Source organism: Aythya ferina (genome assembly GCF_964211825.1).
Source record: "Aythya ferina genome assembly, chromosome: 20".
NCBI classification, from domain to species: domain Eukaryota; kingdom Metazoa; phylum Chordata; class Aves; order Anseriformes; family Anatidae; genus Aythya; species Aythya ferina.
Genome location: NC_140318.1, coordinates 5,351,366 through 5,369,246, shown reverse-complemented (window position 1 = coordinate 5,369,246; position 17,881 = coordinate 5,351,366). Strand labels below are relative to the sequence as shown.

At 38.3% G+C, this 17,881-nt stretch overlaps 2 protein-coding genes across 6 annotated transcripts; one reads left to right on the top strand and one right to left on the bottom strand.

Annotated features, from left to right (window-relative positions):
- Window positions 1-94: 94 nt before the first annotated feature.
- REXO4 (REX4 homolog, 3'-5' exonuclease) lies at window positions 95-5,249 on the top strand. 3 transcript variants are annotated; one of them, XR_014684999.1, is made up of 8 exons: window positions 95-391; window positions 644-1,098; window positions 1,395-1,550; window positions 1,760-1,953; window positions 2,391-2,479; window positions 2,844-2,918; window positions 3,471-3,630; window positions 4,378-5,249. XR_014684999.1 is itself a non-coding variant. In XM_084494095.1 (8 exons), exons 1-8 carry the CDS (start codon window positions 212-214, stop codon window positions 4,468-4,470), a joined length of 1,317 nt encoding a protein of 438 aa, XP_084350221.1. In that variant the 5' UTR covers window positions 95-211; the 3' UTR covers window positions 4,471-5,249. The 3 variants fall into 3 exon arrangements, 2 of the variants coding, with proteins under 2 accessions (XP_084350221.1, XP_084350222.1); XM_084494095.1 differs by having other exon boundaries at window positions 3,556-3,630; XM_084494096.1 differs by having other exon boundaries at window positions 3,540-3,630.
- STKLD1 (serine/threonine kinase like domain containing 1) lies at window positions 2,930-17,806 on the bottom strand. Of its 3 annotated transcripts, none has more exons than XM_084494094.1 (20): window positions 17,614-17,804; window positions 17,095-17,193; window positions 16,588-16,632; window positions 15,169-15,243; window positions 14,605-14,709; window positions 14,104-14,174; window positions 13,418-13,533; window positions 12,830-12,942; window positions 12,568-12,728; window positions 11,923-12,053; window positions 11,222-11,305; window positions 10,288-10,404; window positions 9,576-9,710; window positions 8,700-8,828; window positions 7,875-8,003; window positions 7,306-7,434; window positions 6,674-6,811; window positions 6,257-6,336; window positions 5,113-5,156; window positions 2,930-3,018 (listed from the first exon to the last, which is right to left on the bottom strand). In XM_084494094.1, exons 1-20 carry the CDS (start codon window positions 17,626-17,628, stop codon window positions 3,015-3,017), a joined length of 1,920 nt encoding a protein of 639 aa, XP_084350220.1. In that variant the 5' UTR covers window positions 17,629-17,804; the 3' UTR covers window positions 2,930-3,014. The 3 variants fall into 3 exon arrangements, with proteins under 3 accessions (XP_084350220.1, XP_084350218.1, XP_084350219.1); XM_084494092.1 differs by lacking the exon at window positions 2,930-3,018 and adding an exon at window positions 3,532-4,235 and having other exon boundaries at window positions 17,614-17,806; XM_084494093.1 differs by lacking the exon at window positions 2,930-3,018 and adding an exon at window positions 3,532-4,235 and having other exon boundaries at window positions 17,095-17,190; window positions 17,614-17,805.
- Between the last annotated feature and the right edge of the window lie 75 nt (window positions 17,807-17,881).

Genomic DNA, 17,881 nt, shown 5'->3' with positions numbered 1-17,881 from the left:
AACCCCATCCCCAGGCTTCCCTCTCCTCAGGGCTCGCCCCACGGGCGGCCCAGCGCCGGGCGCTCCCGCAGCCGCCAGGGGCCGCCAGCGGAGACCCGGTCCCGGCGCCCGGAACCGCAGCGCGGGGCCGCGTTCCCCGCCGGGCCGCTGCTGCGAGGCGCTGAGGAAACGGCGGCCGCCACCCTCTTCGATTCCCGTTCTCCGTCCCCTCATGGCAAAACGGGGTCCCGCGGAGCCCGGGGCGGCGGGGCCGAGCGCCGGGAAGGGCAAAAAGAAGAAGAAATTCCGGCGGCGCCCCCCGAAGCCGGCCGCGCCTCAGGGCCCTAAGATGGCGGCGGGCCCGCCCCGCAGCCCTCAGGAGTTCTCCGCCAACTGGAAGGCGCTGCAGGAGGTGAGGGCGAGCTGCCGGGCCGGGGATGCAGTTCCCCAGCGCGTATAGTAATGAAAAAATATGTATTTGTGTTAAAATAACCCGCAGGGGACTGGGAGGTGCCGTTGCAGTAATGCCCCTTCAGCCAGGTAGAGAGCCCTAAGGCATTGCGTGGAGTACTCTGACAAATGACAGCAGGATAGAATTGAAGAGATATAATCTTATTTTCTGTCCTTTTTTTTTTTTTTTTTTTTTTTTTTTTGGTCATTCTAGCTACTGAAACAAAAGGCAAATAAGTCGGATGAGCCCCCCTCTGCATGTCAAACACACACCAAAAAGAAGCATCCCCTCAAAGAGGGGAACAGCCAACAAGCTCCAGCTAGCAATGGGAATGAGAACGTGGTAAAGCCCAAATCCGCAAACAAAAAGGAAAATGGTCCTGCTAAAGACAGTCCTCCTTTGGATAAGAAAAAATCCAAGGTGGTTGCAGCAGACAAGAATTTAAAGCCCAAATCCACAAATAAAAAGGACAACAGTTCTGCTAAAGACAATGCTCCTTTGGCAAAGCCAACATCCAAGAAGGTTGCAACAGACAAGAATTTAAATGGCACCAAAAGCAATGGAAAAAACTGCAAGGAAAAAAGGAAGAATGGCAATATTGAAAAGGAGAAGGGTGATGTAAAACACAAGAAGAGGAAAGCTGAAGATGTGGAGCAGCAGCCCAAAGAGTGAGTACTTCAGGCATTATGCATGTATTTGAATGTTTATTTTAGGAGGAGTACATAAGGAGTACAGAGTATTACATTTGAAATAGCTGCACACTTACAGACTGTATTTTGGGAGAAAAAAGATGACCAGTGCTCCTCCTCAGATAAGGCAACAAACTTGCATAGATGACAGTACTAGACTACTTTTCAGAGCTGATTTCTTAATTAAAAAAAAAAAAAAAAGTGCTTTTCCTACAGTATAAAGATGCAAAAATCACTTTAAAACTATTTAATATAATTAAATTTGTACTTACCAGGGCTGACATCTGGTTTGATGACGTTGATCCACAAGATATTGAAGCAGCAATAGGACCTGAAGCAGCAGAAGTTGCTAGAAGAAAACTGGGACTTCCAACAGGCCGATCCGAACAGTCTGTGGAGCGGGTGCTGGTTAAAGAAAAGTCTTCTGATGGGTGAGTGGCATTCCAGTGGGAAGCATGACAGCAGAAGCATCAAGATTCTTCTGATAATTCTGATTTGTGGATGCAGTATGTAAGCTGACATCCCCCTGGGTCTGCTGACAGTCACACTGCTGAGTTCTCCCAAATGTGTGCACTTTGTGAATTTCACTGTACAGTCCTTGTAACAGGTGTGTCACCAAGCTGTCCTTTTTTCGTTTCAGTCTGACAAGAACAGTAGCCATGGACTGCGAGATGGTGGGAGTGGGACCAAATGGTGAAGACAGTATTGTGGCTCGAGTGTCCATTGTGAACCAGTTTGGGAAGTGCATTTATGATAAGTATGTCAAGCCTACAGAAGAGGTGACGGATTACAGAACTGCTGTTAGTGGCATACGTCCTGAGAACATAAAGACAGGTAGGAGTTTTTTCCCAAACGTGTTCTTCAAGGAAGGCAATTTTAACAGGCTACCACAAAAGCCTCATTGGTTGAGCTTGAAAAAGTTTTAGATTTACATAAAAAAAATTGAAAATAAAATCTAGTCTGAATGCTAGGAAAAAATGTGGGAAGAAATACTTTTTTATAGAATGGTCACTGATATCCCAGATGAAATTCACTTGTTAATTATGGTGTGGGAATAACGTGTAAGTTGATTTCCTTTTAGTGTTGTGCTCTTCATGGCAAGAAGATTCAGTGTCAAATACAAATTTATATAACTTATGATAAGTTTTATAATCTATATAGTCCCAAAGGTACAATTGCCTTCACAAAAAAGATGCAGTGTTTTAACTGTAGCTTGCTTAGAGTATCTTAGGTGTCTAACGGAAGGTGGTTTAATTGTGTGGTGTTTTTAGGTGAAGATTTTAAAACAGTTCAGAAGGAGGTTGCAGATATCTTGAATGGAAGGATTTTAGTTGGGCATGCTTTACACAATGACCTAAAGGTATGTGGCTGCAAATTTGTTACTTTGAAGACAAGGTTCCAAACATTGAAAATCAATTAACTTTCTAATATATCTTCCTGGATTAGTCAGATGAACTCTCTGAACTCCTAGAAACAACAGCTTTATAATTGTTCTCTTAATTTCATATCCTTATACACTGCACCAAGTATAGCCCTATTCACTTGCACAATTGACTTCAACTTCCACACAGACTTAATAATACTGATTTGGGTACTAAAGAGCCACAGAAGAAACAGCATAATGAAAGAAACCTTTGTATGCTTTGCTTAGCCTCCAAAGCTCAACAGTTTGGTTACTTTCTGTGTAACAGCACTCTTTAGACCAGAAATACAATTTCTTTCAGGTCCTATTTCTTGATCATCCTCAGAAGAAAACGCGCGACACACAAAAATACAAACCTTTCAGACAGAGAGTCAAGGTAAGAGTCTGATGTGAAGGAACAACTTGATTAACTGACTGCTGGGCTGCTGAATCCCAGCTTCTAGCTTGTCCCACTTGTTTCTGTTTCTTTTTACTACCTGAAACAAGTCAAACTGAATGCTTACTTAGTGTTTGAAATATGGCAGTGTTACTTAGTTCATTACAAACATTACCAGTAATACCTGTAAACAAAACTCAGTGGCTCTCCCATTCTTTACCACTTGCATGGTCTTCATAACACTTCTCTAGATAGCAATATAAGATGGTACGGTTCTAATTACAGTAAAGCTTATGTGATCCTTCTTAGTAATATAATTTGTACAAGGGTATTAAAAAAATCCTGATGGTTTCAAATTTCTACTTACACTGCAGGAGTAAAGGTTCAGATTGTAGGGCAATGTTTTAAGTTTCCTAACTATATACTTAGTTTGTTTCTCACAATAAAGCACCCCAAACGTAAATCTTAGGGTTATAGTAATACATAGAAAACCGTCTTAGTAGTGTATGCAAATGTGCATAATCCTTGTGATTTGTAAATTCTCCTTGCTAGTTCACCAACAGAAGCTGTATATGTACACACATCTATATATTTCAAGCAGTGTGAGACAGCATGATTCAGTCTTCTTTATTTCCAGTCCGCACGGCCATCATTGAAGCTGCTCTGTGAAAGACTGCTAAACGTTCAAGTGCAGACATCAGAGCACAGCTCGGTATGTATCTCATCAGAATGTACATTTTGGGGTAGATCAGTAAGATAGTACACATTAGCTCTAGGATCAGGATTCAGCTGAGAATCCTGCAGCTTCATTCTGTCCTCTCAATGAAAGTTTGCAAGCTCTGCTTGGACACCATCATGTAATAAGACTGCCACCTAAGCTTGCGTACTGTTACATGCCTCATACCATTTGGATTATTTCCTTACTTTAATAAACTTCTTTTGTATAAGTCAACTGTATTTTGTTTAAATGCTAATTCTTGCTATTTTAAGATCCTTAGTAAAAAAAAAAAAAAAAAAAAAAAAAAAGTAAAATCCCAAGTATCAACTGCTTACTTTAAAAGCAGCATATTCTGCACCTATGGCAGCTAGGTAAAATAGCAAGAGCCTATTCTCAGCAGATATTCTATTATACACTGAGAAAATGGAAGTACAACAGAGGAATTGAAAAAGCAAAGCAAATTTTGAAGTTACCTCTAAGAAACTACATCATTTTTTCATAATGGCTTTCCAAGTCATGGTGAGAGAAAGAAGTGCATAGCCTCGTGGTGGGCTGTACACGTTAATTCCCCTCCACTAGTCACACTAGAGCTTCTAAATCTGGAAGAAGATTATGAAGTGTTACTTGAAAGGATTTATTAATTAAGATGATGGGAGATGTAGCTGTTTATTAATAATAAATATTCTTCAACTATATCAGCCATGTTTTGTTAAGCCTCCTGTATGTTCTGTTTTCTTTCAGGTTCAGGATGCGCAAGCAGCTATGAGACTGTACACATTAGAGAAAAAGCAATGGGAAGCTGATATTAAGAACAAATCTAAAGACAAACAGTAAAACATAAATGATTCTATGCTGTGTTTTTTATCTGCAGCATTTGCTGTTTTCTTGTCAGATTCTGGGCAAATTTAGAGAGAGCAACTTGGAACCAACGGCAGCTATTTCATGAAATAATACAAAAGCAAACAAAAAAACGGCAGACAACACTTCCAACACGGTACATGAATGCTGCCATACAAGAATACTGCTGAAGTATCCCCTTTCTGGAAAGGATGTATGCCTAATGCCTACTACTGTGTTTCAACAACACTTGTAACAAATGGCTGCACTTAATTATTTCATCAGTTCATTTCTGCAAAGGAAATATACACTGAGTTTAAAAAAAAACAAAGTGTTTTTAAATTATGATTAAATGTAGGAAAAAACTGTTACTGCTTTACTGAAATTCCTGAGGCTAAAATGTCTATTTCAGATATTTCTAAAGTCTACAAAGTAAGGCAAGTTCTTAATTACTGCTGTTAGTCTCACAGTTGTAACTAAACCAATGGAACATAAACATGTTTATGTATTATTAATGGCCCAATATTAATCCTTCTGGTGAGAAAAGCCTCTCAACGTATTTCAGAAGGATCCAGGCTTTTATATCTGAACCAGAAGCCTACAAGATTTGTTCTTATATACAAAAAACGTTTACTTTACTTTTGCAGTTTCACAAGTGCTGTATCCACAAGGGTCATTATCTCCTGGAGAGAAATATGAGAATTGTCAAATAAGTACCTTGTTGCTTCAGTTATTTTTATACTTCTAAATTAATAAAGAGCATTGTGTTTAACTTAGGCCTTTAGAACGACTCATGTTTTAAACATACATAAGGTCTGATTCTGCAAAATCCAAAGTAATTGTAATTATCAGACTGAACACCAATGTTGTGATTTAAATAATCTAAATGGATAGTGGAAAGTAGCAAGGAATAAGTTTCAGAGATTCAGCAGTGGCATGCCACATGCTATTACCAGAATGAGAGAGTTCTGAAACTGTCTGTCAACAGGTGGCGCGGGGAACAACAAATTGCATTTACAACAGAAGAGGGAGCTTTCTTCTCATTTGTGATTTTTTTTTTTTTTTTTAATGTGCACTACTTTATAGATGCACTGTTCATTAAAATGGTGCAGAGACACCAGAGAGCAAGTTTGTAGGCCAGGCCTCTCTCTGAGAGGACTTACATAAGCGGACTAAATGCATAACTAAGAAGAGCAAGGTTATAAGACTAACCAGTTATACTGGCTTGCTGAAAAAAAAATTTTATTGCTGCTTACTTCACAGTAAGCTGTTGCAAAGGAAATACTACCATAGAACATTAAATAGCCTGAATAACTTTCCCGCTTCTGGTATTTCAATAGTTATCTTTTTTTTTTCAATATAACTGTTGGAATATAACTTAAGTTAACCCTTCAAGCAAACTATCAGTGTTTTTTTTGTTTTTTGTTTGTTTTTGTTTTTGTTTTCAAGATTGTCTCTTAGAAGGTACCTGGATGCTACATACTTGTCTTATTTCTTTAAACTTTAGCCTGTTTAGTATGAAAACTGTAGTAAGTTAATGCAGTGCAACGTTGCAAGAGACCAAAACATTGTCTTAAAAATTACAGCACAGAGCATAAAGAAAGTCTTCCAAAAAGTTGTTTTCAACATATATTCTTACAACTCACTCTTCACATCATATACACATAATTCTTCTGTAAATTTCTATACTCTGTAATTCCACCTAAAAATTTAAAATGCATAACCAGAAATAGTGTAATATATTAAGCACACACCCTTTATTGTCCCAGAATTTTCTACATACCATGCTAGATGGAAAACGGCTTTTTATTTCAGACATCAGTTCTTCCATTTTCTGGGACACCATATCCAGCACAATGTCACCTATAATGTAAATGAACAGGATAATTTATGGTTACTGGTACAATTTCCAGTGGTTTTAGCAGGGGCTAAAGAAAATTAGAAAGGGGATGGATCTATGCAAACAGAAGCCAAGGTAAGATGAAGTTAAAAAATTAATAAAATTGCAGGGCCTTTTTATAATTACTCAAGGACAAGAAAGTACCAGATGAAAATACAATTCCAATTCCTCCTCCTTTCTTAGATATATAGTGAGTCCTTCCTGAGAATAACTTCCATTTGCCTGAGCAGCTGCTTTTTCTTTACTGTCTTTAGGGGTGGGGGAGAAGAAGAGACTGGATAAAGAACACCACCATCTTACCATACTGAACCATCTCATTAATCAGCATACAGATATTCTCCACCACTTCTGGGTCATCACAGTGAAAGTGGTAGGCCTCTTTGATCAGGTTTATTCCACTGCCTTTTGAATCCGTTATAAAGCTGAAAGCTGATAATTCTGAAAGGGAGACAAATGCATCTGGGCTGATCGGTTGTTGCAGATTGCATTATTTGCTTTCCAGTCCCCCACCCTTGTTAGCACATGTAGTATTTTTCCAGGCAATCATATCCATTCTTTTCAGCCTTCCTAAAAGCTATTCTGAAGCATATTTGGCCAAGTAGAAAACCATATATGCAGCAGATGTCATGCATGGCAGACATAATATTTATTGTTTCTTTGAGCTCCACCCTTTTACATTGTATAAAAAAATGAAAACACTCTCAAGTTACTAACAAATGAGATGGTGCCATCTACTACTACTCAGACATGCATGCCAGCTCCATGGGAAGAAAAAATCTGCACTTACAGTTTCACTATTTCTTCCAGTTCTGCAAGAAAAGATTAACTCAGGAGAGCAGAAGACAATCTCAGTCCCAATATGAACTCCTGAACTACGCAGAAGCACCTCTGAGGTGATTTGCAATTAACAAAAATTAATTACTGAATGTTACCAGATAGCCTTAGAAGGCTTGCTAATGCCAGGCTGGCATTCTTCACTAGCACAGCTCTTTTCAGGTTCATCCTAAGTGCATCCAGCAAAAGCACTGTTGTAGGCTCATAGTCATTTTCAGTTAAGCAACCTTTAAAAGAAAATAATAATAATAAAATTAAAAAAAAACAAAAGCAAAAAACAAAAAAACACATTTAAAATACATACCTGCATCTCAACTTCTGTTTCTGAAGGTTGTTTTTTTTTAATTATGCAGCAAATGTTACAAAGAAAGAATGTGAAAACCTGTATTATAGTAACAGAGACCCAGTAAAGCCTTATCGTGAGCTGTATCCATCAGCAGTATCTAGTTACATAATCAATATGGATCATCAAAAATAGCTTCATTAGTGTCAAACAGCAAATACAGGGAGGGTTTATTAAGAGGATGCAAGTTTCTAACTCTGCTGCCATCTGCAGAGCCTGCTAAGGCCAAGCAGCCTGTATTTCATGAATCTACTGACAGCGGTGTTTGATGTGCTAGCCTTTTCCATGCACGAGGGGCAAGATAAACACCTTGGGAACACACACCTTGGAGTGACAATGCCCACAGCGCCGAGCAAGCTGACTCCATAACTGCTCCATTCTGGACGTGCTCTTGAATGACCGCAGTGGTAATGGGGACAGCACTTTTCAGCAACGCTTGGTCCGTGTTATTCTCTGAATTACCACAACAAAAAGGAAACGCATTAGACAGGGTTATTTAATCAAGTAACAACATCACAAGCTCATTATAAGTCAAATTATATCAGTAAAACATTAATGGGTAATGGCGCTAGAGTAAAGCCACATTATTTTAATATGGTCAACAGTGAGGGAAGAAATCCCAAACATGCAAATCAGATTTTACAGGACTACTAAATAGTAGTGTTTATTGCAGAAAGCTAAACTCTGGGAACTAGTTTCCTCTGCCATTTAAATTACACTTGGGCATCACAGCAGGAAAGCAAGCAAAAAAATATTTTGGTATGAAAATCTTTCACAGGATGGGTATTTAGCTGGTCACATAAATCAAATAGGTAGATTGTCACACAAAGAAAACAAAACACACCAAGTGCAATTGTGCACACTCTGTGCTTTCAGCCTTCCTTGACGATTAGAATACAACACCTATAAAAGAACACTGGAGAAACAAATCTCCATAAACTCCCAGTGTGGTCCCATAAAAAGGGGTCGGCTCTTGATCATTTAAAGTTATTCTAGCAGTGCTGTGGAGACATCTCTACACAATGCGAGAAAAAAAAAGTAAGAAAAACCCAGTCACAGCAGCACAAATGTCTGAACTCAATTAGGCACAATACCTGCTGCATTTCAGTCACATGAGGCTAGGCACAATACTTGCTGGGTTCTACTTACCACTCACAGCCAAGCTCCAGAGAACTGCACAGCTAGAGAGGCAGATCTGTTCATTATGAAGAAAATTTTTTAAAATCCACAGAAGGTCTGAAATTAATCCAGCTTTCCTTAGATTCTCTGCTGCAGTTTCTGAAGAGCACAGAAAAAGATAGCGTATAAAACCTGGCATTTGTGCCCCTCTCACTGTCCTTGCAACAAACTGCACTACCAACCATATTTAAACAGTGATACCAAACAGGTAACGTAATACCATGAGCAGGACAAAAGAAATAAAAAGATTGGATTCAGTTAGGAAATAATGTATAAAATTTGGTCTGAGGTAGTAACTTTATTTGTATAAATGTAGACATTTCATAACACTTTGTACAAACTAGTCTTTTTAGATTATCCCCTTGTTGCAAAACTCTGTGACCATTTTCCAAACAGTCTTATGATGACTGCTGAATTGACACTGCAAACAAAAAATACTATAAATATTTAGCAAATACAATCTCAGGAGAAAAAAAAAAAAAAAAATTGAGGCAGAATGTAGAAATGTGCTGTTCACCACAGCACAGCCAGAAATAGAATCCAGGTTCTATGCCCTCGTTTTCCCAAGCACTACTATTTGCACAGTTTCTATTTGTTTCTAAAACAGACAAATACAGCCCAGCTCTGTAATACATACAATTCAGCAAGTGCCTGAAGCCTCAACAGTGCAACTTATTCATAACATACCTGAAAGTACAAGAAATCTTACCACTATTATCCCTATCAAACTAATATCTACAGGCACCCATATCTCAGTGAAGTCATGAGTTCTGCATTGTATCTTGGATTAGATTATTGAAGTGGAAAAATAAGAATATTCCTCCAAAAATGAACAAAGTGACCCACCACTGGCTGAAATCATCATCAGTAATGTGCAGATCAATGAAAGAAGCTCTTCATTTTCAGAGTGTTTTCTCACTATCTCTAATAGAGAAATGGTCACATTCTCATCCAGGGTCATCACCACATCCTGTTCTAAAGCTGTCAAAAGCAAACATTAGAACAACAAAAATTTCAGTGGCTTTGAATGCAGTTTGAACCTCCTGCTCTCTACATAAGCAAACATTCAACTAACAGCTATTCAACTATTTATTCACATAACAACTCCAAAATTATTTCAAATTTTCTTTCTTCCAAAATACATTTCTTATTACTTTCAATCCTGTACCACTATCAGGTGCTATTGGAATAAAATGCCAAGAAACTTGACAGAAAGGACAACACAAGAGAGCAAAATGTCTTCTGTATTTTTATGCTTTTAAAGTCAAATGTCAGAGCGCTGAAAATCTCTTATTTGTAACATGAAAACAAACTTGGTAGACTAAGACCAGTAGCCTGGATTTAAAATTTACACTTTAACACAGAATACACATACGCCACTCTTAAAGAAAGCCCCCAAGAATCTAGGCTCTTATTAAAGCTGGCTAAATTCCTCTATTACCTTACATTTATCCCCTAAAATTATTACTGAAACTATTTCAAACCTTACCTGCTACATCTAACATTACAAGATACAGGCTGTGTTACCCAGCATTAGTTGGAAATGTCGTAACTGTACCTTGAGTAAGAATTTCAAGCAATAAACTGCAACCATCTACTTGTAACTTGAGGGAATCTACATGGGCCTTCATTGCAAAAGTGATCAATTCTGTGAATTTTGGCAGATAGGGCAAGGCTGTGGGGAAGAGAAATGATTTGAAACAACATTCAGTTACGCAGTTGATTGCTCAGCAGATGTTTATGCTTCAAAAACACCAGAGTTCTGGTTTCAAATGAATTTGAGTCTCTGTGAAGGATGGGATACAGTAAAACAACATTCCTGAACGCAAGAACAGTGAAGTTTTCTTTAATAACAGTGCTGAAGAGGTTGGCAACTCTAAGGAAAAAGAAATTACTCTTTCCTTATTGATTACAGATATTGAACATCCCTGTGTATTAATAGTATGTGCTAATGCCAGTTTTAAAATGCTGTCACAAAAATGCAGTGCTGTTGGATAAACTGAGTTAATCCGGTGCTTTAAAAAAAATAAATTTGATTTGAAAGATCTGAAAAAATGTGCAGATAGTGGGAGAAAATAGTGTTCACTCACACAACTTTACTAGACACACAGAAACTAGACACACGTAGCTAGCTTTTGCTCTATCTGTCTCACAGCCCTAGGCATTACCCACAATTTATCCTCATGCTGATATGAATTACTTTCCTCAACAAATGTCAGTTTGCCCATTCCTCTTGGTTGCCAACGTCACCAAGTTTTTTCCAGTACCCATTTTTCTTGTCCAGTAAAACATGCTGCTGTTCAGCAAAAGCATTTACAAAAAAGTATCAACACAATCATATAAACTAGCAATCTATTTCAGTATGTTCCAAAAATCAAAAACAGGAAGACAGCAATTTCTTTCTCATTGTTAGGAGACTTTTTTTCCTCTTCCCATTATCTCAAAAGGTAAGGAAAGAGCAGAATAAATAAATGAATAAAGCAGTACCTTACCACTTTCATCTCCTACAAAGCTGGCAAGGTGCTGCATGGCTCTAGCCTGTGCTTCTTCTACATCCCAGAAAGCCTGCATGAATTCTATATTAAAAAAATATATATATATAATCATTTGATACAAAACATTTACAAAAAGCACTCAAATTTTATCTATTTTTGTGCAAGATGTGAATTCACATAAATGAAAATAATGAATTTGTGACTGCTGAAAGAGAAACCCTTTCTCCCTAAGCATCGATCATTAGAGTATCATGATTCACCTCTATGATCTTTGTATGTAACACATATTTTGTGGAACTGTTGGAGTATTGAATCAAAGCAGGGCTGGGGGCTTTAAATGCGTTATTCAGACAGCCTTTTCATATTAAGAGAACCTCATCCTTATTTACAAGAAAAATGGCAGAGTAGATCTTTTCTTGGCATACATTGCAAACATGTTAGAATGCAGACAAAATAAGTGTGGTTCCAAGATTTTCAGAGGAATGATCTCTGACCCCATGGCACACTAGGTATGACTGGTAAACTTACGAGGTTCTAGAAAAGGCTATACAGTGATTTTTGCTTCAAAGAATATCCTATTCTATTTCAAATAAAATGGGAACACAACAATTATTTTTCAAGTAGACTGGAAAACACACTGGTTTGTCTTCTACAAAAATCACCATTATTCATCAAATTCATCTTGTTTTCCTTATTACCTAGAACATTTTCGATTCCTCCCTCAAGGAGCACATCTATTATACAGGGAGACAAAGACTTTTTCTGTTTTATTAAAAAGGAACCAGCAACAATCAGGCATTCCCCAACAAATGGAACATCAGTCAGATCCCTAAAATTATGAGAGACAAAAGTAGTACCAATAAATTAGAACTGGTAAGTTTCAGAAATATTTCTACAGGCTTCATTTCATTTTGATATAAAAAATTAAACAATGCTATTTGGAGACTAGATTATTTTTGACAAAACTTACACAGTTTACTTCAAAACTGCTGATGAAAAAGCTTACTGTAAACAAGCCAGACTTAGGCTTCAATTTAATTGTTTGTAAAATAGATACAACACCAAAATATTACATTGCATCCTGAAGCATTCTCAAGAAGCAAAAAATTGTGTGCAACATGATTTTATAATGTAACTCTTCAAAAAAGGTCAACTACACAAATCAGAATGCCTGTTTCTTAAAGAAAAACAAGTCTTTTTGTAGTAACTCAATTAGTCAAGGCGGTAAGATCAACAACCTTGACTCAGTCCCTTTCAAGCAGTAGCTAATGTTCCCTATCTTTTGAAGGTATGTGGGGTTTAGGTCAAGAAATAACAATAAAGGCAAAACATCTAGAACTCACTTTGCTGTGGGTCTCATGCTGGGCTGAATCTGTAGCATCATAAATAGAATTGGGAATAAAGGCAAAGAGCTGTTATCTCCATGTTGCATCAGTGGCAGAACTCCCTCAAGACGGCTGGTATTGTGTCTGAGATCCTGCAGCAATGAAGTGATCTCTTCTGTCTGTAAAGAGTATAGTAACAGTAGAGTTTACACATACAAATTTACAGATATCCTGGTGGGCTCATGACATTTTAAATCTATAATGAAACATTATTACATACATTCAGAATAAAGCAGGTGATCATGTCAAGTAGAATACAGCCTAGAGACCAGATGTCTGATTTCTCACTGAAACAAAAATTGAATGTTTCCGGAGCCATCCAAGCTTTGCTATCTGTTGAAATAAGAATCCCATGGTAACATTGCTGACACTGTATTATACACAGTGTTGCTTGCACAGGCATGAACTGCAGGCAATAGTTTTATGTCTAAAAATAGAGATATTCAGCAGAGATTAGTGTTTTGTTTTGTTTTGTTTTTTACTGACAATATGCTACAAAAGAGTAAGAAACACTACAACTAATAAATCGTTTTTCAAGATGTAACTGCATATATATCAAGCTAAAAAGAATTCCAACTGTATTTGTTTCATAGAAGTTCTGAGACTTATAGACAGCTTTCAATTATGAACACAATTAATGCTCCAGGCAACTCTCTGTGAATATGCTATTCATATTTTAGAAGGATAATGCAGAGAAGGGGGGGGGAGTAACATTTCTCTCTTTGTCTGATTTTTCTCTGGAGATTGCAAAATATCCACCACAAATTAATCTCTTATAAATATAGTAAAAATAAAAGAAATTATCTACTTTCTTCCACTCTTATTTTCCATTTCGCTTCATCAGTCATAAGTGTTTCTGTACTGAAGTCACAAAGCATGAAGGATTCTTCACCAGTCACAAGAATGTTTGACGGCTTGAGATTTCTGCAACACAAATATTTTCTGTCAGCATGTGAAATCAGAATCTAGTGATATGTAACTACAGGTTCCCAGCATCTCTACATATTAGAAAGTTTGGGGTTTGCTTTTTTTTGTTTTGTTTTGATATACAAGTGGTAATCAACTAAAAATTATTTTCCTCCTTTACTGTGAAATGCTTTGAAAATTGCAATTACAACGAAATTTATCCAAACATGGAGTGCAATGGCTTACTTTACTTTAGTCACACAAGTATACCTTGTCTGTCACATCCACCAGAATGTAAGCATTGTTGACAGGCAATATTCTAATGTTTATATTAACAATCATACCTCACATTCAAAACAACAGAGAACAGCTCTTTCAAATGGCTAATTCAAGACAAAATTCAAAAAACAGATGAGTTCAAAAGTCACAGAAAATTAATCTATACATGAAACCCAGAATTTCTACCTCCTAGTCCCCCCCTTTTTACTAGTAAAATTCACTGATTATTAAATGAAGAGATGCACTGAGCCAAAAGTCACTGCAAAGAGCAATGACCTATCAGCCAATGAGAACAGGATTTCTACTCACCTATGCAAAATGTTTTGTTTGTGTATATAAAACAAAGCATCCACCATCTGTCCCAGGAACTTCACCATCACCTGTTGACAGGTACATACATGACAATGTAACACAAATACAATAACATGGCAGAGAAATTAAACATTTAACAAGAGAGAATGCCTGTAATGAAAGTAAGGCCCAGAGTGGAAAGAAATACTGTTTTCCCCAAACAGAAAAATATGCTAATCTCTGTGTGTATTAGACAATTGCTATTATCCATAATTTCCATGGATAAAAAAAGTAAAGCAAGGGAAGATTTAATTGCTTGAGAGCAAGATACACAAAGAGTTAATTGTCAATACAGAAATTTCATAGTGATTTAGGGCAAAGAAGTAGATAACTTCCAAACAAAACACTGTGCTTTGAAGACTTTGAGGAAAACTTTGAGAAAGAGTGAATACAGAGGAAGAAATATAAAAGCAGCAAGACTCAGTCAGTTCAACTGAATGCCTCTTCTGTACATTTTACCATGTCTGCTATTTTCTCTGACTTCTGCCTTTTTGTCTTGATCAGAGATGAAAGATCTTCTTGGCCTGAGTGCTGCATTACCAGACAAAGGAACAGAGATGATATCTGTAATAAAACATTACACCAAGATTGTCTAATTGTTTGCAGGTAATAACATATCCAGAAAGATAGATAAAAACAAGGACTTGGCCAAACTGCTGGGTATGATGTTCACCAATACGCAGGTGTTCTGAGATGTTTGATCTCTCACAGAGCATACAATATTTACTTTCTTATATTAAAAATAGAGCACCTGTGTGTTTTTTTTTTTTTTTTCAAAAACATTACCCCCGCATCTCTTATACAAAGCCATGTGGGACAATTCGAGTAGAACATACACCCATAAAAACCAACATGAATTTCACGTGAGTGCTGAATCAAAACTGAAAATAAACAAGACAGGACTTTTGGTTTCCTATAGCCTGCTATGAAAGTTCTGTTTGTTTAAATGCAGGCATGCTGAAGACAGAACAAAAGCAGCTTAAAATGATACATTTTACACAACCAATCCTAGTTAATTCTCACCTCATTATTCCAAGTCACAAACAACTCCTTGTAAGTACAGATGTTTGAATGATGAAGTTTTAGCAAATCCATTGCCTGCATAGAAAAAAAAAAAAAAAACAAAAAAAACGAGAGAAAGCAGTCTAGAGGTACATACTCCTTCCCACTGAAAATGACCTTAAATAATATCATAAGCCAGTTCCTGACGTGTACATGTCATGTGTCTGTTCAAATCCTTTCTGTGTGTAAGCTCCATTATACATGTATATTTGCATGTACAAGTGTAGGAAAATACTTCAGTAAGACTCTGCTCAGTGTAATGCTGTAACAGCATTGGGAGACTCAAGGTACAAACAGATCCTAAGAGACATGCTATGTAAATAATCCCCTTCCCCAGTTCCTAACGTCTGAACTTGACAACATATCTTAGGATGTGAAAGTCAAGATGATTTTTCTAGCGTAGGCGTTATTTCAAATAACCCTATGCAAGCTCAAACCACAAAAAATATGATGGCACTAGTGAGATGTTTATCTCCTTTACGTTGGTTTCAGTGTAAGGAACAATTATCAGTTACTTTAACAAATTTGTTGATGATGAAAAAAAAATAACAGGAATTCAGCTCACTGTCCTAGTTTTGTTTTTGGCTGTGCAGACAAAAAAAAAAAAAAAAAGAGCCACGCTTCCAGCTTGCACGGCTATGTTTATTTCAACAGACGCATCAGCAGACAATTTGGATCAAACTGTATCAGGAAATACAGTCTCAGTATATAAAGAGGTCACTTATCTTGAATAGGATGAAACATTTTTACAGATATACATGTATATTCTCCCTCATTTTCCACTGCAGATATCATGTATACTGGACACTGTGAGACTAATTCATCTGATATTATTTCACATATTTTGTTTAAACAAATTTTGGTATTTTAACAGTATTTCTGATGTTCCTTCTTATGCGTGGCATTGAAAAAAGTTTGCACCAAAAAAAAAGGTAAAACAAAGGAAGAAAACTAGTCAAATTATTCACATCATGAAATACCCAACTCTGAGAAATGAACATGTAATGAAACATGTTTGACAGAAATTAAGTTAATAATAATAAATAAAAATATAAACAGGCTATGTTCTCCTTCAGCTTAAAGGCCAAAATGATGAGCTTTGCTCTTTGTCCTCACCACAAATCAAATACAAGCTCAGAAAAATGGAACTATCTTCTGAGAACAGCTGTCCACTTGAATCTACATATTCAAATCTAGGAAGAACTAATAAAAAATCCTGGCCTCAGCTCAAGCAGAGGGCAGGGATAACACCCTTCAGATAGTCCTACCCAATCTGCATGTTGGCTATTTGCACAGCCAATCTTTGTAGATAAAGACTTTGTTCTGTTACAGTCTCTGGTCTCTGTAAGTGAAGCTTGTAAAGAAAACCTGCACTGATACCTCCTTCAAGGCCGTGTTTGCTTGCATTTCGTCAACGCATTCAACCTGTACCAAACAAACAGAAGACAAAGATGAGACTGTAATATAGAAACAGCCAATTTTTTAAGGAAGTACAAACTTGCCAAGAGGATTAGAATTGGCAATTGTCTATGAACTGGCATAAATTTTAAATGATAGCTCCGATCTGTAATGCTTGGAACAGTCTTGATTTTGGGAGATGAACAGAAAGCTTTAGGTGACTAGTCACTCCTGCACTGTCAAAGCAGCAGAAAGCTTTAGTGAAAGCACACTGGATGGACCTAAATAGGACGTTCCCCCTTCCCCAGTTCTACCTCAATATTCTGGTAAACTGATCCAACTCCTCAGATGTCCAAAAGAGCAGCACAATGTAAGATGCAAACCTACTCTTACCCAGCAACCAAACTACTGACCATGTTTGCCTCTTTTACTATCAAAAGGGCCCACAGAGTTGACGAAGTCTTGTTTTCCTAGCAACCACCTTCTCACCTGCTTTATTACATATTTCTTTTTCTCACTCCCTTTTCCTTCAGATTCAACCACCAGCACTGTGCCCAGCGCTCCGGGCTGCAGCTGCTCCAGTACCTGCTGGGCAGAGGAGAGATATTAACGCATCTTGCTCCAGGAGGTGACACGACCAAGGCAGAGACCCCCTTTCAAGCCCCCCTCTCACCAAGACCCTCCACACAGAGCACTCCTCCTACTCCCCACAGCAGGCCAACACGCACCCCCAAGGCCTCCTCTCCCTCAAATTTTCCCCCTTCCTCCTGCTGCAGAGGGCATCACCCCCACCTCCCCAGGGCCTCGTAATCCCTTCATCTTACTCTGTTACGTGCTTTATATTTTACACTCGATGTTTCACTACACCCCAGCACCTCCTTCCCCTTCCCTTCCCCAAGGGGGCCGCTTACACCCCCACCACCCACCCCCTACAGGACCAAGCCGTCCCCTATTTCCCCCCTGAGCCACCACAGCATCCCCTGAGGGGCAGGGACCCCCCAGGACCACCTCGTATCCCTCCATCAGCCCCTGAGGGACCGGGCCGGGTCCCCCCAGCCCCCGGGGGCAGCCGTTGGCCCCGGTTCCCCTCAGGGGATTTGGGGGCCGGGCGCCGAGCCCGCGGGGCTGGCAGGAAGCTTCGTCAGTGCTTATGGAGGGCAGCAGGGCCGCACCGCACCGCCCCCAGCCTTTCCTGGGTGGGGGATTTCGGTTCAAACAGAGGGAAAAAAAAGCCTAAAAATGAGGAAAAAAAAAAAAAAATCGGTGACAGGGAAGC